General features: G+C 36.4%; 1 protein-coding gene across 1 annotated transcript in view; it reads right to left on the bottom strand.

The window, feature by feature from the left end:
* Nucleotides 1–2,700: 2,700 nt before the first annotated feature.
* APOB (apolipoprotein B) overlaps nucleotides 2,701–27,228 on the bottom strand; it is a 38,267-nt gene continuing 13,739 nt past the window's right edge. Inside the window, exons 15-29 of the mRNA XM_068937068.1 lie at nucleotides 26,601–26,777; nucleotides 26,102–26,293; nucleotides 25,122–25,289; nucleotides 23,164–23,375; nucleotides 22,422–22,604; nucleotides 22,087–22,208; nucleotides 21,253–21,463; nucleotides 19,795–19,970; nucleotides 19,469–19,656; nucleotides 19,005–19,150; nucleotides 16,168–16,544; nucleotides 7,749–15,329; nucleotides 6,819–6,933; nucleotides 5,804–5,987; nucleotides 2,701–4,708 (exon numbers count right to left, since the gene is read on the bottom strand). Coding sequence (XP_068793169.1) covers nucleotides 2,885–4,708; nucleotides 5,804–5,987; nucleotides 6,819–6,933; nucleotides 7,749–15,329; nucleotides 16,168–16,544; nucleotides 19,005–19,150; nucleotides 19,469–19,656; nucleotides 19,795–19,970; nucleotides 21,253–21,463; nucleotides 22,087–22,208; nucleotides 22,422–22,604; nucleotides 23,164–23,375; nucleotides 25,122–25,289; nucleotides 26,102–26,293; nucleotides 26,601–26,777 — 11,856 coding nt within the window. The 3' untranslated portion in view covers nucleotides 2,701–2,884. The remainder of the gene's footprint in view (nucleotides 4,709–5,803; nucleotides 5,988–6,818; nucleotides 6,934–7,748; nucleotides 15,330–16,167; nucleotides 16,545–19,004; nucleotides 19,151–19,468; nucleotides 19,657–19,794; nucleotides 19,971–21,252; nucleotides 21,464–22,086; nucleotides 22,209–22,421; nucleotides 22,605–23,163; nucleotides 23,376–25,121; nucleotides 25,290–26,101; nucleotides 26,294–26,600; nucleotides 26,778–27,228) is intronic.

The raw sequence follows: 27,228 nt of genomic DNA, 5'->3' as shown, positions 1-27,228 counted from the left end.
AAATGAAACAATGTCATTGAGTCCCAGATAGCTGCTCATTCCCCGTTATCTCCCACACAATTCAATTTAATGAAATATATTATTTCTTATTCGATAAACTAGACTGAAAAAGAGGCCAAAACCGAACTACCAATATTTTAAATAATTATGTTGCTGAAGTTTCACAAATGAATTGCAGCATAATTTGACTAACTGTGGTTTAGTCTACATGTCTGTAACACATTACATGGAAAAATTTGGTTAAAATTTGGTAGAATCTTAAAGAAAATCAGGAAAAGACATGGAATTTAAAGTTACACTGAGTTGTACGCTTTTGTGGGGCACACATATTGTACATGTGCAAAATATACCCCTTCCTATGTCAAAACATTACAAGATTTTCCAAAGGGTGCTTGAGATGACATCTCTGACGTGGGGATTTAACAGCAGTAAAATTACAGCAAATTTATTTTTTTGAGAGCAATGTTGTGCTTCCAGGCGCTCCCCAAACCAGCTCTGGAATGACTGCAAAATGGCTGTCACATCGATTACATAATTGAGAATTTTAATCCAATTGGCGGCAATGCTGTTACGAGACTTGGAAATTTCCTCTAACCACAGTTTAGTGTGCAAACTATTGTGTTCGCTCTCGGGAAGCTTCACTTTTGCCAAGGAGAGCCAGTATTTATGCTACTTGGCATATTTATTATTCAGTTAACCCATTCCTTCTTCAGAATTTATAACCCTCCCAAGAGTTATGGATGATGGACAGAAAAAAAATAGCCATGAGGGGGAAAACAAAAGAAAACAAAACTTTAAATCTCTTTCTTCTCCCATAACTTTTATAATTTTTTCTATTGTCCTTTGTTTCACAGGGCTATTTGTCACGATGGAGAGAAGCAAGACCCGGACCGTATCTGAGAAATCTGGTTATGTTTAAACATTTGTGAAGTTCATGGAAATGAGCTGTGCAATCTGACATCAAATAAAGATCAGATGAGCCATAGGCTTGAGTCCCCTTGTGAATGAAAGTGAAAGGGCTCTGCAGCCAACGTCTTAATTTACTCAGATACTCAGTAGAACATGTAAAAAGGGATTTTTATATCTCTGGTTCCTGGGCAGGGTGACACATGCAGATTAGTTCTTTCAGAATGAAAAAAAAAAAAAAAACAACAACTTCTTTTTTACAGTTCACAGGGGACTAATCCATCTCTTTATCTGAGAACTATTGCTCTACTGAAAGCCCTGACAACTCTGGATCTAAAGAGAGAACTGATTTTACTGTACTCTCTAAGAGATGCCCACTCCCTCCCAACAGCTAGACAGATGTGGGAATATTACTGTGCTTGACTGATACTGGGTTTTGGGGTTAATTTTGTTTATCAGAAAAAAATCATTCATGGCAGACTTTCTCCAGTAATAATACTATCTGACAATAGGCATGTCAAAGTTGTATAGCCCAACTTGCGCCAAGTTCTTGCTAGAATCAAAACAAGTTTGCTCTGGAATTGGGAGCATTATTGCTGCATAAGCTTAATGTAGCATTGGGGTCTCCTGCTTCCAGGAGCTGAGCCAGTGTCTTTGTATGGTGCCGCTCTGTGCTTGAATAGGTATCTGCTTCCACAAAATTTACTCAGGTATTTGTAAACTGATGCTCCATTGCTTCACATAGCTAGTCATACAGTCATGAGAAGAAAACAGACTCTAAAAGGTCATGTTTGCACACAAACAGATGAGAGGATAATCACTGTTTACCCATTAACGAACAAGCAAAAATCATATTCCAGAGTGAACTGATTGTATCAAAACAGACGGGTACACAAAATTTCTTGTGTTGTTTGTTAAAGAGTTTATTGTAAAAGAGGCAACATTATTTCAGCCTCACCAGGCCTTTTTCAAGGAATATCTATATAGTATTCCAGCAGCTGAAAACAAACGTGAACAGGTCCCCACATTTTACGCTCAAAAGGAGTCCTATTTTGTGAGTGAATTCTGAAATATTATTTAAATTAAGCTTTAAATTTGAGAATTCATTTAAATGAGGTCTAGGCTGTAGCCTAGGGGACTGAGGGGAAAACTCATTTTGACTCCCATCATATTCAATGGTGTCAGTGAACCTTTGACAATTAACTAAACCTGTGATAATTAAAAGTCAGACAATTTGATGTGAAACCAGAAATATCACTGAAAAACAGTTGAGAAAATCCTCTATTTCAGAATCATAAATTAGCCAGGAGGAAACAAAGAGTCCATCTAAAATTCTTGGCACAGTTTTCTGAAAACTGAGGCATGTGTAGATTTTTCAGTTTTTAACAGAACATTGTTATTATTATCTGTAATTTTCCAGGAGTTGTATTTCCATACAGTGATATTCTTTTTCACTTTTTGAGTTATTTCCAGAATTCTTTCTTCTATCTTCATTTTTTGTGCACTTTCTTCTCTTCTTTTTCTCCCAAACTTATCTATGAAGGTACTTCTATCCGGGGAAATAGCTGTGTTTCCAAGTTACTCTTCACCTGGCTTATGAATGTGACCTTTATCTAAAAACCTGCTTATACTGTGTATTCCATAGCTTTGGTGACTATTTACAATATGTATTGCACGTTATTCGCTTGATCCAACAAACAGTGAAATCAATGCAAAGACTTCCCTTGACCTTAACAATTGTTGGATTAAGCTGTACGGTCCAAGTAAAACTACCTGTAATGAATGACACAAAAATGTAATAAAGAATTCATTTATTGGCTTATTAAGCTTATTAAAATAACCTACTGTAGATTATTCAGTTTTCATTTACAAACTCAGATTCAAACAGTATCTACCTGAAGTTCCAATATGTTGATTGCTGTTATCTTTAAATACATTGTGGTACAAACTCATTATTTCTCCTCTTCTCCATGTCCGTTCAGGTCTTCATGTGCTTCTGTATTTTTTCCACAATCTGCTGAAGACTCATTTGCTCAGTGGCAAGTTGTTCATCAATAAATCTTTGCATTTCTTCCCATTTCCTGGAGCCTTGCTCAATGCCTTGCTGAATCAGTGCGCGTGTTAGTTCCACTTTTTTTCTGAGTTCCTCTTTGCTTTTTTGGGGCACTTGATAAATGGACTCCAGATCAAATGGTTTTGGCACATCTATTCTAAGCTCTCCTTGACGAACCGCTATATATGGTTTTACGCTGTTGGCTGTTATTTGCTCCAACCAACGAAGAAGCTCTGAGATATATTGCAGGACTGCAGAGTAATTTTCTATAGTTAGATCAATTAATTTTTTGGCCTCACTAATTAGCTTTTCTTGGGAATGACTAAGTTGCACATAGATCTCCTGAAGTTTTGCTTTGACTTGCCTGTTATGTTCGTCAATTTTCCTTTTAGCAGCTGTAGACCAATATCGGATTTTTTCCTGGGCAGCAGATGAGAGCTCCATGATCTTCTGTTTTCCTTTTCCTTCAGCATCAGTAATAAGGTCGTAATATTCCTGACTGTAGTTTTCCACTACTTCTCTTACTTGGTCTGTCAGGTGTGTAACTGAGTCAGCAAGATCTCCAACATACTTCTGCCAACCCACCAGTGTATCTATTAGATTCTTTAGCCATCCTAGTACTTTGTCTTCCACTTCATAGTATTTAATTGACCATCCAAGTGTAGTTGGATCAAAATATTCCTCCCGCAGTGCCTTTATGTAGAGGAGCAGCTGCTGCAACTTTTCTGAAAGCTCCTGGAATGTCTTCTGGCTAAAAACTTTCAACTGAGAAATGTATTTTTTAACATCTTCAGCCAAAGATCTCAGTTTTTGTGCATAGTCTGAAGCCATGGCGTCTTTGTACAGCTGTTGTGTTTGGACTTTGAGGTCTTCAAAATTTTTGGATTGCAAGCTTCTAATCATGTCTTCTGCCTTCTGGAAAATTTGTTGCACTCTTTGTTTCAGTTGCTTAAGCTTTCCTGCAAAGCCAGCTTCCTGGAGAGTAGCAAATGTCTGCCTGATTTTTTCCTGCAGATGTTTCAACATTTCTTTAATTTGATCAAGTACATTACGGCCTTTGAGGATTATTTCAGAAGAAGGAACTTTGACTTGCAGCTCATTGATAGCTGCAATTAAGGCATCAAAGTACTCCTGAAGTTTTGAAAGGCATAAATCAACAGTTTTCGCCACCTTCTCTGTAGTCATAAGGTATAATTCTTCACCAGTGTACTTTTCAGACAGCCCAGGGACCTGGAATTTTGTAATCTTCAGGAATTCAATGGCTGAGTCAATTAAGTGTTTTATCCTTTTGTGGTATTCTTCTATTATGTCAATTGTAGCATCCAAAAGCTTTGTTTTTATTCTTTGATAGTCAAACTGCTCAGCTTGATCTGCTGCTTTTTGATATAACTGTTTAGCTTTGACCTTCATCTCTTGATACTTGTCAGAGGCCTCACTGGCAGCTGTGCGAAGCTGAGCATCTATTGCATCTATTTGTTTTACAGCGAATGTGTATGCTTTGTCAGCATTATTCTGCATGATATTCTTCATCTTTAAGGTGGCAGCACTGATTTCCAGTCCCATATGCTCCTTATGGTACCGATTAACACAGCTATAGACTGCACTTGTCATTCTAGGTACCTTTTCTTTTAGACCCAAGAGCAAGTCTCTGGCAGCATCCTCTTTCCAGTTGAATTTGATCTGAATCAGGTCAGGTTTCTTGAAGGATATCTCACTTTTTAATATGTCAATGTCCTTTTGAGGGGCAGACTGAAAATATAAAATGGGATAATCAAATTCAGCATTATCTGTAACGCGTGTATTTCAATATTTGTATTTTGCATTCCCTTAATTTTATTATACACTCTGACATATACCCTATGAATCACTTTTGTCTACTTGCATATTTGCTCCCATACTGAAAGGTTATTTTGGAATAAATACTATTGTATCAAGCTGTTTTGTACCTTTTTGAACAGTAGGATCAGTACATAACTTAGTCTGTTCTTTTTTTTTGTTTGAATGCAAAGATTTTTTCCTCCTTTGCATTAAAGGCCTATGATGTCTGATAAGGTACGTGAATTACTTGGGGAAATGACCCTTCCCCTTTCATTCTTGAAATTATTTAATAAGATTTCAATTTAAAAAGCATTTCTTAATATGAGAAATATTACAACATTTAATTTAGTAATCGTTTAAATGAATGAGAATTTAGTGTGAGAGTAATTAAGGTTCCTAAAATTAGAACCTATTTACATACATGAATGTTCCAGTTTTTAATTGTAAACAATGGATTATGAGTTATTCGTGACACCTAAATTAGTATATCATCTTGGAAGGTAAAGCTTTTAATTCTGAAATTATTGCAGCATGCCAATAATAAGAATATCTTCGCCAATAATAAGATTAGCAAATCTAATAAAGGTTTTTCTTATACTGTGCTGTGATATACTAATGGGTCCAAAAAAAGGCAGTTTGTAGATGGTTTGACCTCTTCCAGTGGCTTGATTCCTATAAGGGCCATTTTTATAGTAACTGTAATTATCCTGATGCGTGTATAGTGGCTTATTCAAAACTAGTTTTGTACCGGTTGTTCACTTTCAGTGGGTGTGTTTTCCTTATCATAGGAGAGGGCAAAATTAACTGCATGGAGAAGATGAAATTGCCTCTTCACGGAGATGCTACTTTTAGTACTGACAAGGCCAGTTTAGGAAACAAAAACTGCAATTACTCATAATATACTTTTTCTTTGGACAACAGGTGCTTAAATTATCTCTTAACATAAACATACGTACACTTTGAAAGGGAACCTATCCTCTGCCCATTCCCAACCTTTTTGCTTTTTATTGTTCATATCAGGCTCACCCGAGTTCGGTAGTAAAGTTTTGCGTTGAAAATGTCAGTGTCCATTTCAACGAGATAGCCTAAGGTCCCAGCAGAGGGTGAAGATACTGAGGAGGATATCCTGCTGTCAGTGCCTTTATAACGCACATGAACATCAGTAAATGTTGGGCTGGTGATGTCTAGTGATGCAGTGTTGTCCACAATTCTAAAATAACAACAAATACACAGCTATTAGGATTTGTGCTACCTTTGTGCATTCCTTAAAGAAGTACAAAATGCAATATGCCTAAATACAATACAAGTTGTGATTTTTAACATATATATGTAATCAAACAATGCCTTCGTCATCAAAAGAAAATGTAGGGTTTTACTATCCACATTTCTGAGGATCTAGCCTAACCTATTCAAAACTTCAGGTCACTGCAATTTTCCTTTTTAAAGTAAAATTATATTGAGAGCTGTTGAGAATTTTCATTAAATTAGGTTAACAAAATCAAACCTGCAGCTACACCACTGTCAGCTTTCTATGGACTTCTACAAACTGATCTCCATCTCTTCCACCAACAAAAGCATGGGCAGTAACTTGCATCTGCGTTTGCCCTTACTTTCACTGACTTCTGTCCCTTGGATATGTTAATATGACACTTGTAGACCAAAACAGCCCCTCTCTGTAACCTCTAGTACCAGCATTTCTGAAAAAAAATTATTCCTTAATGGCCTGTGCTGATAGAGAGCTCCAGTGAAAACTATGTTGACGGTCAAATCTAGAATCACTCTGACTATAACATTTTTTGTTTATATCTCATCAGTTTTTTGAAATAAGGCTGCTGAGAAAAGTTTTTCTGAAAATGCTGAGGCTAAATGGTTTTCCAGCCTCCACCTGAGGAGAGAAGAAGTCCCAGCTAATAATGACAGGGTAGCTACATAGGTTCTTGTTAATTACAGCAAAGCACTCTGGGGCATTAGAGTTCAAAGAAACAATATAGCATTTGCAATTTTGTCCATGATAAATGATATTATAATCACAAATCTTTACCTAATTCCCTGAGCAGTAAGATCTTCCTTGTAGTTCACACTCATGTCACGATGTGAAAAGCTGCCAACTGTCTTCATAACAAGCATGCCTCCTTCATATTTGTAGTTTGAAACAACTAGAAAAAAGATTTCAGTTGTGCATATTTACAGAATTTATCAGCAAACAATGTTAAATACATGTCCAGCTTTATGTTAGCTGGCCAGTTATGAGATGTTTCAGTGGTACATAAAATTATGCATCAAGAAACTAGATTCCCATAATGCACAAAATAAAAAGACATAGAAATGTTTGTTCAGTCAGAGTATTTTAGTATTCAGTTTTGCACTACATTTAGAGTAACATGGATATAACGTTTTGCATGCAACCATAAATGGATATTCTGATTTCTTGAGAGTTTATAACTTTAGTCTGACATATACTTTTACCGCAATTCTAAAGTCTAGAACTGAATATCATATGCTGCTGTGGGACTCCTGAGTTTTCTGTGTTCAAATAATTTTCAAAATGAAATATACTTAGCTTATAAGGAAAAAGATGGGTATTTCTTTACCTCCAAACTGAATCTAGTGCCAGTCAGTCTGCTTTCTCTCCCTCACATGTACCATCAGAAGTAATGAGGGAGTATTATGATTTCTGTGCAATTTAAAGAAAGAAATAGGTAGACAGAAAAGGGATTTCTTCCATTTTTTTTAGACTATGCTATTAACTATACATATACCTTGCCATTAACCTTCAGGGTGACTAACTGAGACTCTGATTATAACTTTCAAAATAATGCCATTGATTATAAAAGGAAGTTCAATTTAATGTCTGTGCTAAAGAAAGAAAAGCACCTTCATAAGCAAAGTAAGTCCTAGAAAAAAATTCTGAACAAAACACTATACAGTATTTCTCCTAAAATTTGTGTCATTAGAATTTAAGTTGTCTTACCACTCAAATCATATTCCAGGAACTGTAATGTTGAGCTGCAGGTAGAGTCAAGGGATTGTTGAAAGGAGTCCTTTTTATTTGTTAAGCCTGTTCTCCAGGTGACATTGTACAATGGTGAAGCAACTTTGAAAGATCCAGTTAAGGCACCAAATGATGGAATGTAAATTCCAGCAGGCAAGGATATTTTGAGAGAGGGGATCTCAATTTTCTGTTCAGGAATTGTAATTGTAGGCAGATCAAAATCTGCAATCTTATTAGCTACTTCATCCAGATTTATATGTAGATTGCCAAGCGAAATACTTTTTGGAAGAGTGAATTGAGACACAGTTATTTGGTATTCAGGTACTGTCACCTCAAAATATGGGATTTTATATTCTTCTAATGTAACATAATTAGCTCCTACATTCACTCTGGGGAATCTTAGTCTTGGTAGCATGGGTAAATTCACATCAAATGGCATTGTGTTTAGTGTCTGCGGAATTTTTATGTTGCGCAAGTCCATAGTATATGCTGGGACCTGGAGAGTGGTGAAAGGTACTCTAAATTCTGGAGTGCTGAGAACAGGACTTAAAGGCTTTAGGTTTAACTCAGGAATACTGAAAGAAATGCCATCTGTCAGCTTATTCACAGGTATGGGGATAAAGTAGCCATCTTCACTCTTTGTGTACACCAGGGATGCTGAAGCATTTAAGTACTGTCTTCTGTCAGCGCTGGTAGTGACATCCAACTTCAAGATATCCCATAAGCTCTTCTCAGCAATGGGACACTGTAAGTTTTTGAGGAAGTCTAAGTATCCTTCCAAAGACCCAGAAATATCAAACTTTGCTTTTGATTTTTCATTTGATAATTGCATATCATGACTGAGAGATAATGACTGAATTTGGCCTTCACCCTTCCAGCCAACTTTCTGGTTTTCAGTACTGATTTTCATTAAGGCAACTTGATTAAATGAAGCTGTGTCCAGGAAGGAATTTGGCTGAGTAGCTTGTATCTGAAGGTCTGCTGACACACTCCAGGGAGACAGTTCTAAGGTTGCTTTGCACTTCTGAGTCCCTGTAGTTGTGAAAAGAGGTGTATATCGCGCATAGTTTTTCCCACTGTGCTCCCAGACTGCATAGACACGATGGGTAGATGCTTCAATTGCAAGTATTTCTTTCATTTCATTGTTCCAGAGTCCATCTGCTTTGGAGTTGGCTTCAAGCTTGAGAGTTGACCGAGCTCCATTAGCATTCAGATAGGTGTTTGCTTCATGGTCTACATTTCCAGAAAATGAAACTCCAGTGTAGAATACTCCATCGGTATTCCCCTTTGTTGATGTTTCTACTGATATGTAAGATGTAAGGCTTTCTAAAGTAAGTTTGTGAGCAATTCCTCCCTTAGCACTGGTGCCATATTTAGGACTATTAAAATCATACATTAATTTTAGGCCTGATGAAAGAGTGGGTTTGGATTTAGTATTTCCAGAAAGCTCCTGGCTAAAATTCATTTTTAAAATGGGTGTGTTGATATCTGCGTTTGTTGTCAATGAAGCTTCCATGTTCCTTTTTGTGAGACTAATAGTGCTGTCATGATTTCCTCCTAGAAATTTGTTATTACTCAGGGACAATGCTGTGGCCAGTTTCAAACCCCTTTTTCTTGTCAAACTTGTTGAACCATCTAGCTTAAATTGCAGTGCATCAATGACAGAAGAAGATGAGACACTGAGTCGCCCAGCAATATCTGACTGATTGAACAGTCCAGCATTTGCAGTCAAAGTGATCACACTGGATTTAAACGAGAAGTCATAAGTAATGTTTCCCATGGCAGGAATTAATATGTGATTTGATGGGCTGTTGATTCTGAATCTAGGAAGCTTAAGAGTACGTAGATCCTGTGGGACATGAAGGACTGGAAGCTCCAGAGAAGGTAAGACTAGTGTGTAAGATGGTACTGAAAAGCCAATGAATGGGACAGTGAATCCTGTTGTGCTTATTTCTTTGGGGAGCATGTAACCAAAGGCTGGCATCTCAGCAGTAAAAGGAGAAACCTCAATATTCACAATTGGAATGGTGTATCCTGGAATCCTGAAGACCCGAGGTAGTTTGTTCAGTGATGTCTGTACTTTGTATTTGTCAAATTTTGTTTTGGCTTCGTTATACGATTTTGTGAGAAAATCTAAAGCAGCGTTTCTTCCTTTCTCAAAATGCTTGTTGAAGAAAATGATGTATTTATTAAGTACTTCATGCACTGTTGCCAAAGGAAGTGGGATCAAGTGCCTATCTTTGTTTTTCTCATATTGAGCATTCAAATTTAAATCAAATGATTGTTTTGTAGTCTTCAATAAATCCTTCAGGCCTACCTGTTCCCACAGGGAATAATCTTTTAGCTGAGGAGTTTTGATTCCAGTATACGGAACATGAAACTGAGGAATGCTTAAAGGAATATTTAGGAAGTCAAGGTTGGCATCTCCACTCATTTCAATGTGAGCTTCAATTCGGTCATCATTATTGCCAGCAGACATGTTATGGGAATATCTGTACTGATTGAACCTGCCAGTAGCTTGCCAGCTGACCTGCTGAACAGAGGAACTGAGTGCAAGACCATAGTTATTCAGGAAGTCAATTTTGCCAGTCAGTTTCATTGGGAAGCTTATTTTCACATTTCCATCATTGTTTGTGAATAGACGAATTTCAAAAGGCTGGACCAAGAAGGAAATCTCATTATTCACAGTTCCAGTAATCCGTCCATTGAGCCGAGCTTTGTGAGAGCCCGTTAATTCTACTTTCATGCCTCCAAGCTGTCCTGTGCCTTTTACGTTTAGAACGCTACGTCCCACAGGCTGTGACTCAATTTCAGATTGAATCTGAAATGTTGCATAATTTAGGAAACCACACTCATATCTCATAGCTTGATTGACTTTCAAGTACTTATCATTTATTCTGTTGTCAGCAGAAAATATAATAATGGGGCCCTCAACCCTGAAAGTGGCATGTGAATCATGAGTTCCTTCATCAGAGAAATTAGGGTAAGCCCATTTCCAGTTTCCTTTACCAACGGAGGTAAACGATACGTGTCCTGCTTCTAACTCTGTTGTCATGTTATTGATCAAATCAGCCTGACTGGAGAAGGCAACTTGTGGAATATTTAGTCTGTGGGAATATGTTGTTCCACTCTGCATCCAAATTTTTCTTTTTAGCTTGACTATTAAACTATTCTGTACTTCTATTGAATTTTTTGTTGTATATAAGTTTGTTCTTGTGTCAGCTTTACCTTCTACAGAAGTCCCTAAAAACATCACTTCATTGGTGTGATCAACTTTAAGGAATCTGTGGTTGATCTTCATAGAATTTTTAAGGTTCAGCTGCTTCATCTCAGGGGCTGAGAGACGTGAGTCTGCAATAACACTAAAAATTAGGAAATCTAATTTGGACGTTGCTTGAGCTGAAACAGAGGTCACAAATTCTGGGCTGTTTGCAGAAGTTGTAGTGTTATGAACTTCAGCTTGAGTAGACAGTGTAAAGAATGGAGAGGCAACCCTAAAAGCACCAGACAATTTGCCAAATGTAGGGACTGTTACAGTATGTGGGATACGTGGAAGCTGGAACTCTGGTATCTTCATGTCAGGAATCTGAAGCTCATATAGATTTAGCTTAGGAATGAATAATTCTGGTATTTCAAACTGAGGCATTTGTAGTTCTGAGAAAGAAATGTTAGGAAAAGGCATATCTCTCATCTTCAGATCTTTAAAATACACATCAGTTGCTGGCAGCTGAAATTCACCAGACAGGAGTTGGTCTATTATTCTCACAACCTGAAGTTTAATCTCATACAGGTCAATTGTATAGGAAGGAACTTCAAAGGTATTCAGAATAGTAAATGTTGGGGTAGTAAAAGTCGTTGGGATTTTTATGTCCTTTAGTTTCTTAATATTGATCTCATAGGAGGGGATATGCAGATCAGTGAGTGGGACAATGAAATCTGGTGTTTGAAATGTTGCTTCCCGCAGAGTTCGGAGACTAACCTCAAAGGCTGGTATAGTGACTATAGCAGTTCTGATTTCAGGGACTTTAAATCCTGATTCAACAAACTGGTTTAAAATTTCAGCCCAATTTTTGATATCATACTCTTCAGCCAAAGCAACAATCTTCTTAAAAGCAGTGTTCCACTGTTCAGAAATGTATATGACAACAGAATTGTAGAACTGGCTTATCTTCTGAAGATACCACTGGAATTCCTTGGAAATATCAATTTCAGAAATCCTGTCTCGCAGATCTTCCAGGTCTTCATTTATCTTAGCTTTCAGATTAGCAAATGTTGTTGAGTTTATGAGATCCTTGAACCAGTTAATTATCACAGCAAGCTTGGTGTCCCTGAGTTGTTCTATGTATTTTGAAATCACAGCACTAACATCTCTCATATACTGTTTCAGTGCTTCAGCTTTCTGTGGAAATTCTAGATTTCTGAGCTCCTCATTGATTTTCTGGGTCACTTCTCGGATTTTATTATTTGTGTCATCGACAAACTGGTTATAGTCAAAAGACTTAAGATTTTTTATAAGCATGTCAAGGAATTTGTTGACTTCCTTTATCATCATTTCATAATCAAATGTTTGCACTTTCTTGACAGCATCATCAATAAAAGTAACAATTCTATCAAAGCAGGATTTCACATCAATTTTTTTCAGGTAGGTGATTAGTTTCTGGACAGTTTCTTTTATTTTGTACTGGTTAAGCAGTTCTACCATCCTGTCCATTAAAAAATATACTTGCTTATCAATTTCATATTTTACAATCAGTTTGTGCATGTGACCTCGGAAAGCACTAATCTTCTCAGATACTTCATACTCCTCCATCCAGTTTAGAATAAAGTCTTTGATTTGTTCAATAACTTCATTCAGTTTTTTAATTGGTAATGAACGTTTCAATTTTTCTAAAACTGCTTTAACATCAATCATTTTAATCTGCTGTTTCAAGTTTTCCACACTGCGTCTGACATCTATATTCTGAATTTGAATCTTCAGTTGTTCTAGGTTCTCCTGCATCCAAGCTGTGATCTTGTACTTATCATCTACATTTTTAATCCAAGCCAGAGTGCTGCCTCCAATTTCATTAGGATAATACTGATGAAAAAGAGCCTGTAATTTCTGAATAGTATCAATTACAGTCATTCTTATCTTATACTTGTTATCTAGAGCTGTCACTTTTTCAACTATTTGGTCAAGAAGCTGTGCAATAAGTGCTTTAATGTCATACTGCTCATAATTATCTTTGATATATTGCTCAATCTGTATCAGATAGGCCTGCAGCTGAGACAGTATTTCTTGAATGTTTACCATGGCTTTTTCCAGTGTAATTTGGAGATCATCAGCAGTTATGCTATAGTCCCTTGTGAAAGCAATTAAATTATTTTTCATGCTGCTAACTCTGCCCTTCATATCCAGTTTGTCCATGTAGTCATTAACGTGCTGCGGGAGCTTATCCAAAGTTGTCTTGTATTTTCTAATATGTTGATCTATGTTAATGTTTTTCAGGTAACTTTGTATGGCCTGCAGTGTTGATAAAATGGTGCCTCTGATTTGTTCAAAGTAAACTGGCAAGTGTTCCAAGAATGGCAGGTTGATAACATGCATGTCTTTATTTTTGTCATACTTCACAGAGCCAGAGATACTGAATTCTTGAGGCTCTGACAAACTGCCCCTGAGGCCTAACAGATCAATTAAATTAATTGCTTCAGACGTGAATGGTACTGTGACTGATGAATCCATTACAGAGAGATCTGCTACAGCTCTTCCACTAAGCTCCACACCAGTCTTTTCTGCATTGTTGTAAGCATTGAGATCCTGTGAATACACGTTATTGTTCAGCTGACTTTTCAATTTCCAAGCACTTGACTGCTCTGATGGAGTAAAAAGCATATGAACTTTATTATCAAGCAGTGTAGTGTATCTTTCTCTAGACTTCAAGCTATGACTGGTAGATCCTCTGTAATCATGGGAGAAAGTGAAAGCAAGAGGCTCTGCTTTGAACAGGAATTTGCTGTAAAGGTCTCCAGTGTGTTCACCCATAGCAATCAGCTTCCCATTACCATTGGTATGTACATCAGCAGTGATAGTAAATGGGGCCATGGTGGAACGTACAGCATTGCTGAAACGGAGAGATTTGGAATCACAGTTTGTGTTGATAGTAATTGAGGAAGCAAGTCCTGCCACGTTCAGATTAACTCTATGACTTACTGCTGTACCTTGAACATTTGCAACCGTATCTGTTTTAAAGTTTGCAGCTAGATCAGCATATGTAATGGTGTAGGTATGCCTTATTTCATCTGCTCCATAGGCTCCTCTCACATTGCCACCCAAATTCAGTTTCAGAGGTTCAAGGAGTAATTCTGCTTTGTTGGTAACTTCAGTTCTAGTGTATTTAATATTATTGCTCAGCTTAGCTGTAAGTGATGTAGGCTGCATTTGTAGGTCAAAAACATGCTTGTGGAACTTGTCAAAGCTGAAGCTGTTGTCTAATTTTGAAGTAAATGTTAAGGATAAGCCAGGAATATTCAAGTCATTTGTGTACTCCAGCTTTATTTCTTTGAACGATCCTTGCAAGTTATTTGAAAACTTGAGTCCTTCTGTATTAACTCTGAAGTTTAAAACATGTTTGTTGTCCATACCCAGAACTGTACTCTGATATTCACTTCCCAGTGTTATTTCCATTAAGCTCACTCTTCCACCTAGATTGAATTTTGCATTGTTTTTACCATAGCGTCCAGAAGAGGATAGTGACATGGAGCCTCCAGAAGTATCAAGTTTGGCATTCATTTCACTCTGCATTGTCAGTGGACTAAACTGCACATTTGTGGTTGCACTGCTGGCTACACCATATTGATTAACATTCAGTGATGACTTATGGGCAGCTCGATTCCTTTGATCAGTCATAGAAATATCAGTGTTGAGAACAAGATCCTGGGAATTGACAGAACCTGCAAACAAGGCATAATATTGGGTTTGCTTGTAAGTGGCTTGGTACTCAGAGCGAAGGGCAGCTGTCTTCTTTGACAAAATTAACTCAAGCTTATTGACACCTGCAAGGTGTCGATACCTCCCATTTGTTTCAGATATCATTTTCAGCTGGCTGTTTTCATACCTCAGTGAAGCTGTGTTCTTTAATAGTCCGCTCTGTACATCAGAAACTGAAGTAATGGAAAATGTGCCATCACTGTATCTACCAGATACCTGGTTGGTAGCCTGAAGGTAAGAAGAATCCAACTTCAGATTTGATTTCCCTTCTAGAACTTGCCTCTTTTCATTGTATGAGCTTGATAGAGTGTAAATACTTCTTGCAAAGACAGAAGCCACTTCCAGTTGTCCTTCCATCTTGACATTATTGATATTCACATTATTTGTCTTCTCAGAAACAATATCAGCGGAGAATGAAAGCTGAGGACCCAGAGTACTGGATGCCATAAGTGATACAGTGTAGTTTGCAATTGGACTAGGTTCGTAACTCTTTGTCCTGGCCAGCTTAAATACTGACGTTAAGAGTCTGTGTTTCAGGTGATTTTCATAGGCATAGATAAAGCCATTCCTATTATAAGATGCTTCTCCAGAACCTGAAAGAGGGAAAAAGAGACAAAGATAAATATATACCTTTGTCTTTAAGACCCTCTGATGCCACTAAACTCTTATTTTACTGTTTGAATTGTTATTACTGTTACTATATCATTTTGCTTTAAGGAAGAAAAGTGTTTTGGTAAATCTAGAATATTTCTATTAAAGTTGTTATCATTTTGATCTTTGGGTCTAAACTTTCAAACTATTTTTAAATTAAATCTCTACATTTCTGTATTAAGTATTATTATGTGAGATGATGCAAAATTATGCTGTTATTTAAACTTAATTTAACAAGATGGATTCTCAAGAATGCCCCAACTAAAGCATAATTAACATTCCTTTCTTTAACTGTTGTCTTTATTATGTCTTTATTAACTCCATTTATGGTGTTATACCTCAAAAATACCCATTTTAAGATCTACCTAGTCTGAGTCTGGGATAACTACTTCATAGTTACGGCAGTATATAGCCACATAAATGATAAACAAATATGTATTCATATGTACAGAGAGAAATAAATTGATTTTGAAAACACTTGACTTGTCAGGTACACAACTGTGTACAGGATTAGGCCTGAAAAACCTTCTCCTCAGTAGAGAATATCTTGGAAAATATGGACCTTAAAAGTCTTTATGGAGTCATTTGATTTTTTGTCTTTAGTGCCTAAATAAACTGATTCACAAAATATCTTTAAAAACAAAGAGAGAGCAACTTCAGATTATAAGACTCTGTTCTTTAAATAAGCAATATGAAAATGGATGTGCTGTATCTGATGAATGTAAAATAAAATCATTAAAATAGTTTTGTCAGCATTACAGTATCAACACACATTCTTACCTTTTACATTGTATGAAAGCAGCTCAAAAACTGAATCAGCATTCATGGTATAAGTACTTCTTATGCTGGATGCTTTCTCTGTGGTGCTGTTAGCCAAGGTGTATGCTGCTGTCCAGTTGTAATAGTTGCTGTATATATTAGTAGAGATGTCTAAAGTGCCAAGTAAAGGCACACGAAGTGGATAGGATTCTGGAACAGTAAACGGAGGGATTCTGTATTCCTGTGATGGTACGTTTATTCCCATTGACTCCATTACCAGAGGAGGTGTTTTAATGCTCTGTGGCACCTTTATATCACGGGATGATCTTCCACCAAACGGTAATGGGATATTAATTAAAAAACTGCTTTTATTCCAAGTGTATCTGATCTGGCCATCACTAGAAAATAAAAGTCACTCCATTAAACAGTCTATAATATAAAGTTCATAATGCATACAAAGAAATTCCCACTATTCCCATGAAACTGAGCTTATTTACCTTGCATCAATGTCCTGACTTTAGAGACAAATGTAAAGATGATTTATCCTTATCTCAGCATTTTTGAAGCATTAATCTATCAGAATTTACTGAAAGCACTTTGGATATTGGTGAATACTGTCAATGTTTTTTCTCCTTATTTCACAGTCAGGAAGACTGAGAGGACAAATAATCCAGAAATGGACTAGTTCAGTTAGACCTTGCAATAGAATTCAAAGCTTCTTGATTCTTGGTCTAGAGTAACTAACCACGACTCACTAGTGGAGGGAGAGTGTCATTAGTGTTCTGCAAGGGGCTAAACGCAAGACTCCCATGAATCTCGTGCTTGATTTTTCTACCCTGAGAGTCTAAATCTGCTTTATGAACATTCATGAAGAGATGCATTGGCATGAAAATGGTCCTCTAAATTAAGGAAATTAAATGAAAATAGCTGACACATAGGAAAGAATAATTCCTCTGAAAGCACCGCCACAATTCTGCAATATGTTATGCTGAATACCAGAGAAAGGCAATTCTTATTAATATTAGTATTAGGATAAATATTACTATTGTTATACAATATAACACATTATATGTGACTTATAATATATATAACTATTATATATTATACATATATTAATATCAATAATTATTAAGATATTAATGTTCTTTAAAAGTATTGTATTTTTATAGAAGTGCATGAAAAGTCTCAGTAATATTAGATGTTGTAAGAACCTAAATTATCAAGAATTCCTCCTTCTGATGATGTATAAGTATTTCAAAAGTTTCATGCAAATATTCAGCAGTTAATTTATTCTGAATAAAAATAAATAAAAAACTAACTATTCAATTAGAAGCTAGGATTGGAAAAAATGGGTTGCTAGCTGAAATGTTTGTGTGGAAAAAGTGTAATTATGAAAAGACAAAACAGGAGGAAATTCTGTCTTAATTTGTGCAAGAACAATAGGCTGGCAAGATGCTTTTGCTGTTTGCCTAACTGGTCTTTCATAGTACAAAATCTTTTTTACATGGAGAGTTACATTTTAAGATGAAAATTAAGTAAACAGATTTTAAAAAATCTGTTCCATTCCATCAAAAGGTTTTAAAAAAAACCCAGAATATACAGAACACTAGAAGTTCTTCTTACTATTCTAATATGCATTGTTGATAAGAACACAGGAGGAAAAAAACCAGCTGTTTCCCCACTTATACATCGCTTAGGAACACTACAAAAGTAAATGAGATATGTGTTATTGACATACTATTTCATATTACCACAGAGAAAGACAGTATGTGGAAAAACAGTGCTAGGAGAGAGAAAATGCCAGGTTCTTTTCCATCTGTTTTTGTAATTCAGTCTTTACAAGCTTCTTTACTCCTTTCATTTGCATTCATTTCAGTCACCAATGCTCCCCTAGTCCAAGGGAAAAGTATACAGATACACTTCTGTATGCTACAGTGGTAGCTGGGGTGTACTCTGAAATATTAACGAGCAATAGTTTTCCTTGAATCCGTATGCATAGGCAGAGCAACAATGAGATAAGAACACTAAGCTAGGATCTGTAACGAGAACAACTTCTTGGCAGGCGCAAAAGCATTTTGAACTAGAGATCCACTTCGGCTGATTGATAGCCTTATTTCCTAGAGGCAGAAGGAATATGCTGTTTATCTGCTTCTGTCGCTCTTTTTGTTGCTCAAACCTTACTCTTTATAGCTTTTTAACATATTAGATGATTTCTACCAAATTTGACAGAATGGTAAGAGTCTCAAAGGTAATTACACTCATACAAGCTGTGAAGCTTTGTAGAGGGGATTGACTCAAACTAGTACAAGCGTCTGGTCTATACGCATACAACTTGTGAGCCAAGCATGGCATGTACTGCCTCTGATAGCTGGAGAAGGAAGAGAATGGAGTACTGAAAGTCTACTGTATTGGTGAGGTTAACCAGTGCATGTAGGGAAACGGGAAGAACTGTCCAGTAGGACTGTGCAAGAAAAAGTGGAAAAGAGGTTAGGTTTATTGCCGAAGAAAAAGGGGGTCTGTATAGATGCAGTACACAAATCTAGGGGAAATCAGGCTTCATTAGTTCTGTGGCTCATGGAAAAATTGTTGAGCGCTGTATTTTATTCACTTCTCATTGTATAACGCAGGAGTGATTGCTGCAGAATCAGTTCTTTCTTATCTAGTATCATAAATAATTTCTTCTACATAATTTCCTCTCTCTGCTCTTAACATTCTTTGCTATGATTCTAATTTTATGCTACTGTTTATGACAGCTCTAGACCATTTAAAAAAACCCTAAGTCAAATAAAATAATACAAACATACAAACAAATATCTATTTTCAGTTCCCTGTGTCACTGCGTTCATATCTCTCCCCACCTTTTCAGGAAAAGTTCTTCAGGAATGGTGATAACAGGCAGGTTCATTTTCTGAATGTTCAATTCTTGCAGTCCACTTAGTCTGTCTTGTAGAGTCTGAGCATAGGGGACATCTTTTGATGCTTTTTGCAGCCAGGTATTGGTTGCCTGCAATGAAGAGACAAGTTTTTCAAAGTAAAAGGACAAATAACAACAAGCAAAACTTAAATGACAAGTTTTAGGACTTTCCAATGGTTTTTCAGTTATGTAGCAGTTATCCGAAAGCTAGTGCAACTACCCATTTACAGAGCACTGGGCATCTGATAAAGTGGCTGGCTGCATCCAAGTTGAAAATTTAAACCATATTCGATCTGACTGCTTTCACACATCGTTCCCATAAGGTTCATTTTAGTGTCCTGGGGGGAGACAAGAATTCATCAGGGCTATGTGGTCAAGCTGTAATATCTACTGTAAGTTGAAACATACCATGATAAATTGTGATACAATATGTCGCACTGTCATATCAGTATGAGCTACTTTCTGATCCAGCAGTTCATTGGCATGCTTCTCTAAAGTTTTTGGGTAGTCTGAAAAATCAACTGTGAAGCCAGAAGACATTTTTTTCACGGCAGCACTTGTTCCTGAATTCCACTCTAGCTCAACTTTCTCAGAATCTGAAAATTATTAATTTAAAAGAAGAAAATGGTAAAAATCAGAAATATTCTTGTTCTACTTAGACATATAATATAAACGAATGTAACAAGCTGTTTAAATTTATAGGTTTAACACACGGATCATGTTTTTGTCCCTACCATATCTGAAAACAACTCTTCCTGAAATTGAGTTCCCATGAGATGTTGCAGCTGAGCTCATTTGAAGATATCCCTTGGTCGGTGAATAATTAACCAGTGCTTCAGTTCTAAGTTCGGTTTGCAGGCGAGGAATAGAAATGGTGCCTCTTAGCATTGACTCTTCTATTCCAGCGTATCTGTGAAAGTGAAAAGTCAATGTGCATGTAAAGCATTTCACTTTATTCTTTTATTTATGTTTCAGGAGTAATTTCAGCATTTAAAGCCAAAGGAATGGCATAATAGGTGGTATAAAAAAAAAATGTAATGAATCAAACTTGTAGGATTCCTTCTGATTCAATCAATGTTTTCAAATCCTGCTGGTTACTTTGGGAAATCTAAGGTAAATTATTATAATGCTGCTGTGCCAGAAGCACACAGTAACAACCTAATATTAATCCTATAACACTGAAACAGATGGAAATATCTACTTATCTTGGTACAGTTGTACCTGAACCAAATCCTGATCTCCTTACTCGAGCTGTATTCTCTACTAAGAATACAGAATATGGGCATGAATCAAATAGAAACAAGACACTTGACAAAACATATTATGCCATTGGGCCTCATTTTCCTTTATTCACATTTATTTTATATCTCTGTAACTTTGACTTGAGCAAAATTCTAATATTATGTTAGTGTAAATTAAAGGGAATTGAGGTCCCTGACATCTGTCCAAAGCTCCCACTGATATCAGAGGCAATTCTGCATGAACAGCAAAGACAAAGACTCCCTGGGGCACCATCAGGATCACAGAATTCCATGGAAGACTGAGGTTTATTAAAGAATGTGATCAGCTCATTTCACCATGAGCTTGTGAGGCAGACAATTTTAGAAACCCTGGCAGGCTGAACTTTTTTTTAGCTCCCCTGTAGATGTTCCCGGAAATATTCTCATCATGAAGCGTGGGAACTTTTACAGGAAGCTCGCAGTTATTTTTCGTTTTGTTGTTTATTGAGTGTCACCAGATTTCTTCATGGGGAGATGTAATAACTTTTTTTAGAGCTGAATATATCCAATAAATGATAATACCTCCCTGAACAAATCGTGCCTTGTTTATATCCTTGGACTATCACACCTGCAATAACACTACCTCAATATAATTCTTGCAGTCATCTGTGTACAAACATGGAAGAACTACCTCAAGGAACTTGTAATACAAATTAGACATACACATACAGTAGGAAAGCTCAATTGTTATATATTTATTTTATATATTTTGTATATCCTTGGCAGATTACAAATAGAATGCTTCAAGTGTTTTTGAAAGAGAATTTGAATGACAAGTTTGTATGTGTATGTATACTAACTAACTTCTCCAAAACAGGATATTATTCCCCTAAATCTTCTACCTTTAAAAAAAAACCTTCAGCTATCTTATTCTATGTTATCTGGAAAAGTTTAAGTGATTTTCTGGGTTACCTTATTTGGCCAGTAAGAGTAATTTCAGAAATCTTCTTGTTGTTAAAGTCTAAGATTAAGGTATATGCTTTCTTCCCAGAAACAGATTCATCAGTAATTCTGAAGTTTGTACCAAAGTCAACATCAATATCTGGAACGTGGACATTGCTGGTCAAAATTTTCCTGTCTCTGTTGTACCTGAAGGTCAATGTGGCCTCGCGCTGCTTCACACCTGGAAAAAAAAAAAAAAAAAAAAGGGGGGAAAAAAATTTTCTAAAACTTTTCTAAAAAGGAAAATAAAAAAAGACTAACTGGAAATTATATCACCTTGAAGACATAAAGTAGCCTGTGATGAGTCTGAATCAGGAACTGTTTTACCTTTTTTCCTCCTCATTGCCTAAATTATCATGGACTGATCCACTAATTCTCTCACTACTCTTGTTATATAAACTTGGTCTCCCACAGATTCTCCCTTTGAAAACCTTGCTGTTGATGCCATTCTTCTCTGTTGGTATGCAGTATTACCATATTTTATGAGAAATGTGATTTTTTTTTTTTCTTGCTTATATAGAACCCATTAATTTCTCCTTTTTATTGCTTTCATTCACCGACATCCATGTTTTGCTCAAAACATGGGAAAGCATTTTTGGCATACAAAATCTGCATCTGGTCATGAAGAGCTTGCACTGGAATTACATACGTGAAATGAGTGAAAGTGTTGGCAGATTTGGGTGAAAAGGTATTCTATTTTATATTAGAAATAATTATATTATGATTTATTCACAAAAATCTTTTTCCACTTCAGTGTCATAATTCAAAATGGAGCTAAATCGTATTGCCTCTTCAGATTCTTACCTTCTGCCTGGACAGCAAACTTTAAGGTGTCTATCAGATCATTTCCCTCTCTCTGCAGGTCATAGTTAGCACTTGCAGAGTATTCCTTCACTTCCCCTGTGGAAACTATTTCAATTTCAAATCTAGAGAAGGAGTAAACAAATCTCTTGTAAATAATTAATTTGCTTATGACCACAAACAGGAGAAATCATACAGTTCTCAACAGCGCTCTTTCTGAGCTGTTCCTGCTAATCTATTATTAAAGTACGTGAGAGGGTACCTTAGATAATAAGCCTTAAAGGGATTAGTAGGTTTCTTAACGCAAAATAGATATGGTCAGAGCTGGTATGACTTACTTTGTTTCTCCAGTCAAGGGATAGTATGGAGCTGACTCTGTGGCACTGGCATTAGAGTACAATACGTTGGTGCAGACATTTAGACCAGTAATGAAAGGCTTGCAAGAAGTCCGTGACTCTCTGTTCTCAATCAGAGGTGGAATCTCTTCAGTTTTTGCTGGAGATACCAAATGTAGTGTGTTGCTGGAATACGAAAGTGAACCTATTATTCCCAGGACAGGTATTTAGATATTACACAGAAGTTGGTAAGTCCTATTAATGAGGTTACTTTCTGAATAAAAATCATTTAGTCAGGTAGGGGCTTAATAAAATAACCTTTAGGGCTTACTATTGTGCATTACTATTGTAAGTATTATTATAGATAATTATAATTCTGTGTATTGAGACACTCATCCTCTCTGAAATTAATGTAAGCAGATCATTTATATTCAATCTAAAATATGTATTGCTATGACAATCATTTTATGTAAGAGAAAATAAAGATGCACAAATGGTAAGTGTCTTGATGAAAATTACAGGAATGAACGATAAATTAAAGAATCTGTAAACCCTGACTCTCAGTCGCTCCTGTCTGGGCCATTCACTTATCCTACAAAAGAAGCTATCCCAGTTTTACAACGTCTGGGATTTTTCTGAACTGAAAATCTCTCCACGCCTGCCCCCACCCCTCAATTCCACCACAATAAAACCAAGAGGAAAAGGGGAGGACAGAAGCTTGAAAATTCGCATTCAGATCCATTACCTGATACTGAGGAGCTTTGTTGGAGTCTTTGGAGCAGGAATGCTGAACTTCAGCTGTCCAGCTTTCATACTAACATGTGCTTCAATTCCAGACTCATGGAAAATATTGGAATTCATCTCCACGCCACTTCTAGCAAATTCTGGCATGTTTATTCCCAGGTGAGTTACAAACTCAATTGCTACTGAAGGTTTAGCAATGAGTTCTGCTTGCATCTGTTTGATAAAAACAAAATGATATATTTTATTTAGTTGCCTAACGCATTTCTCATTAATTTTATAACAAATATAAAAACAATGTTCTCATTCTTCTTGAGAATGGGGCTTCTCCTAGAGGTGGATTTTGTATAATCACAGAATGGCCAAGGTTGGAAAGGACCTCTGGAGATCATCTAGTCCAACCCCCCTGCTCAGCCAGGGTCCTCTAGAGCATATTGCACAGGATCACATCCAGACGGCTTTTGAATATCTCCAGCGAAGGAGACTCCACAGCTTCTCTGGGCAACCCGCTCCAGTGCTCTGTCACCCCCATAGGAAAAAAGGTTTTTCCTCAGGTTCAGATGGAACTTCCTGTGGTTCAGTTTCTGCCCGTTGCCTCTTGTCCTGTCACTGGGCACCATGGAGAAGAGTCTGGCCCCATCCTCTTGACACCCTCCCTTCAGATACTTGTAGACATTGATGAGATCCCCTCTCAATCTTCTCTTCTCCAGACTGAACAGGCCCAGCTCCCTCAGCCTTTCCTCATAGGAGAGGTGCTCCAGTCCCCTCATCATCTTTGTAGCCCTCCGCTGGACTCTCTCCAGTAGCGCCATGTCTCTCTTGTACTGGGGATCTCACAATTGAACACAGTTCTCCAGATGTGGCCTCACTAGGGCTGAGTAGAGGATAATTGATACTGCTATTCAATATATTTGATTCCTAAGTCACATAATATAAAATAAGGGGACACAAAAGCGGTAACTGTAATGTAGCAAATACATCAACCTGATAATCCTGAGAAACATTACTTACTTTACTGTAGAAGTACAGCTGCTGAATGATTTTGTACATGGAACTATTTGCACATATTTTTTAATCTGAAGACAAGAGCCAGCTTTCCATTGTAGAAAAAAGATAGTAATTTTCAAAAACAATGACTAAGCTATGTGACAAAACAGAAATAGATCCAAGATTTAAACTTCCCTAAACAGAAAACTGCTTGTTTTCAAGCTTTTGGTTTGTACATTTTAGAAAGAGAGGACAGAATGCTAAACTCTGGACAAGATTCCAAAACAGTTAAAAGGCAATCAAAACTCAATTACGGCATACATTTTTTATTTTTACTTAAATAGCACATCTAGTGGAAAATAAAAGGTTAGGTCAACTGAAGCTATTGAGAAATTTATGTTAAATATTGAATAGGTCAAAACAGTCATTAATAATATAAAAAATAAATGAAAACATTTTATTTATAAATGTTTTTTAACACATTTTAACCTGTGAATTCTTTTGCTTTCACAAACTCTTTACTTTTTGAATTTTAAAATGAAGATGTTTCATTTCAGATCCAAAAATTTTTCATTTAATTTAATTTTCAATGTCTCTTTTAACTGAAAATTAGTATTTTTCATTTTGAGTCACTCACATCAAAACTTTGTATTAGATGGTTTGAATGGTAAATTCACATGCTGTAGCTCTTGCACTATTTTCATTTCAGGGTAATGAAAGTGAGAAATACACAAAGATTATTTTTAAAAAGTCATTAAGTTACATTTATTTCATAAATTTAATAGCCTCATGCTTAATATATGCATTACTTCTTACCTTAACGTAAATGCCATCCACAAATTATCTGCTGATGTCTAATAACTGTTTTTTTTTTCATTTCAAAGGTATTTCACAGTCTTTAAAAATCTGCTGGTGTTACAGTTTTATTCCTAAATAAGTCTGTAGATCGTTAGCGGGAGCTCTATTGATACTTACGCTTTTTTGATGAAGCTTCACAGCTACTTTGGCTCCAGGTGTCACTATTCCGGACAAAGCAAACTTCATTTGCAAACCTGCTCCAGTTGGGAGCTCAAACTCATTGTCCATAAACATGTAGTGTACAAATAAGTCCCTGTCAGCACCTTTTGAGATGGCTTGTGCAATCTGTGAATCAAAAAAGAAAAGGAGTACTAACAAATCTACGCATTGAAATATGTACATTTTGTACTTTAAAAGTTGATCATGGAACTTGATACGAAGAATTTTTTTTGGAAATTTTCTTTCAGTTCTAATTGTATATAATCCAATAATTAATTGTATGCAGAGTATAGAAGCTAAGTTCTACAGATTTTTTTTACTTAAAAAGTGCAGTAAAAGCAAGTTATTAAATACTTTATCACAATCTCAGCATTAAATGAATACTACACTTTATCATCTGCTTTGGAATATTGTTATATGTATGTATCAAAGTGAATTGAATTAGATGAGATGTGACCTTCTGGCTTCTTCAAAGTCAATGGCAAAACACTTTTTGACTTCAGTGGAAGTAAGGTTTTTCCAAATGCTCCTAAAGAGTATTGCATCTCCTTTTCTTTTTACCATGATAAATTATTGCTTAATATTATTATATGATAATTCCATATTTAAAATTATAGTAACATAACGCACTGGCAAACACTGACATTTAGGGGATTGTTCCAGTATATATCTCAATCAGGCAACAGGATGCATGACTTTCTTTTTCTCTTTCCCTCACCCATGTTCTGGAAGGATTCCACTCGATTATGCAGGAGTCTTAATGGGTTTCTTACAGTCTTCAGACTAATTTTGATATTTCATTTAAAATAATTTTATTTTCATGTGACCAGCACCACCATCAAATATTCACTCTTTAAATAGTAGGTAAATGCAACCTAAACTTTAAAAAAATCTGGTAGAAAACAAAACAAATACTCATTGGTACATCAGAGACATACCATTTCTGGAATACCCTGCACAGTTTTAATGCTCTTCAAAATCATGCTTCCCAGCAATTTGAAATCATTGAGTTTCATGTAGCCAAGCTCTTCTCCGAGGATTCTCAGATACGCTCTTCCTTCAGGAACTTCCTTGTTTCCCAATTCTTTTATCAGTTTTTCAAGGTTAAGCATTATTCCTTTCGTGATATCCTGAAAATCCAGTCAAAAAGTAGCGTAAAATGAAAGAGATTTATGAGAAATCTATGAGATCATATGCCAAGAACTGTCACTTAGTGAATATAAGCTAATCCACACATGCATTTCTTGCAGACTTGGCTCCCTCAGACAAAGGCCCTTCCCAAACATGGTTAAAAAACATTATTAAATATGATTAAGAATTTCTGTTTTAGCTTCCTAGAAGAGGAGAAGGTTCAGATACAATAAACATTGTAAGTGCTGCAATTAGTGTGTACAGACAATAATGCAGTGCTGTGCAGAGAGTATTTTCAAGCTGTACCTGATCCTGTTTGCCATCTTTGGAATAACCAAAATAGTCAAAGAGTGCCTTGGAAACCTGTTCTGGAACTCTGCCATCAACCCAGTACAAAGCCTTGCTTGCAGTGTCTGGGAAAAATCCCTTCTCTCCAAATAAAGCATCCAGTGTTGGTTCAAAACCCTTTCCATCCAAGCCAAGCTGAAATGTAAAGAGCAATGTCACACCTCAGACAGCTTCTCCACTTTTTTAGGACTTTACAACAGAGACTTGCTGGGGAACAAACAATGTGTTTAAAGTGTCTACTACAGTTGTATGATTCTTGAGGGAAGATATGCAACAGAACAGAATGCTAGGTTTTATGATTAATTTTATCTCTGTGGTGGGGTCCAACACAAAACCTAAATATAGGCTGGATCTCACTTAGAACCTACTATGAGTACTTTAGTGGGTCAGTAATAATTCATTAGCATAAAGTCAATTTGTCACAAATGGGTTTAGCCCTACCCTAGCTCAGGTCTTTAGTGACTCCAGCAAGGTGGTCCATCCAGCCAGCGGCAACTGACATCATATAATGGATGGCTTGCTCTAAATCCCATTGAGATCAAATGAAAGCCTCCTTGTAAGTACAGTGATCACTAGATTTTTCTCC

This window comes from Struthio camelus, chromosome 3 (assembly GCF_040807025.1).
Source record: "Struthio camelus isolate bStrCam1 chromosome 3, bStrCam1.hap1, whole genome shotgun sequence".
NCBI classification, from domain to species: Eukaryota; Metazoa; Chordata; class Aves; order Struthioniformes; family Struthionidae; genus Struthio; species Struthio camelus.
Note: the sequence above shows the minus strand (reverse complement) of the source record. Positions and strands in the feature narration are given on the sequence as shown.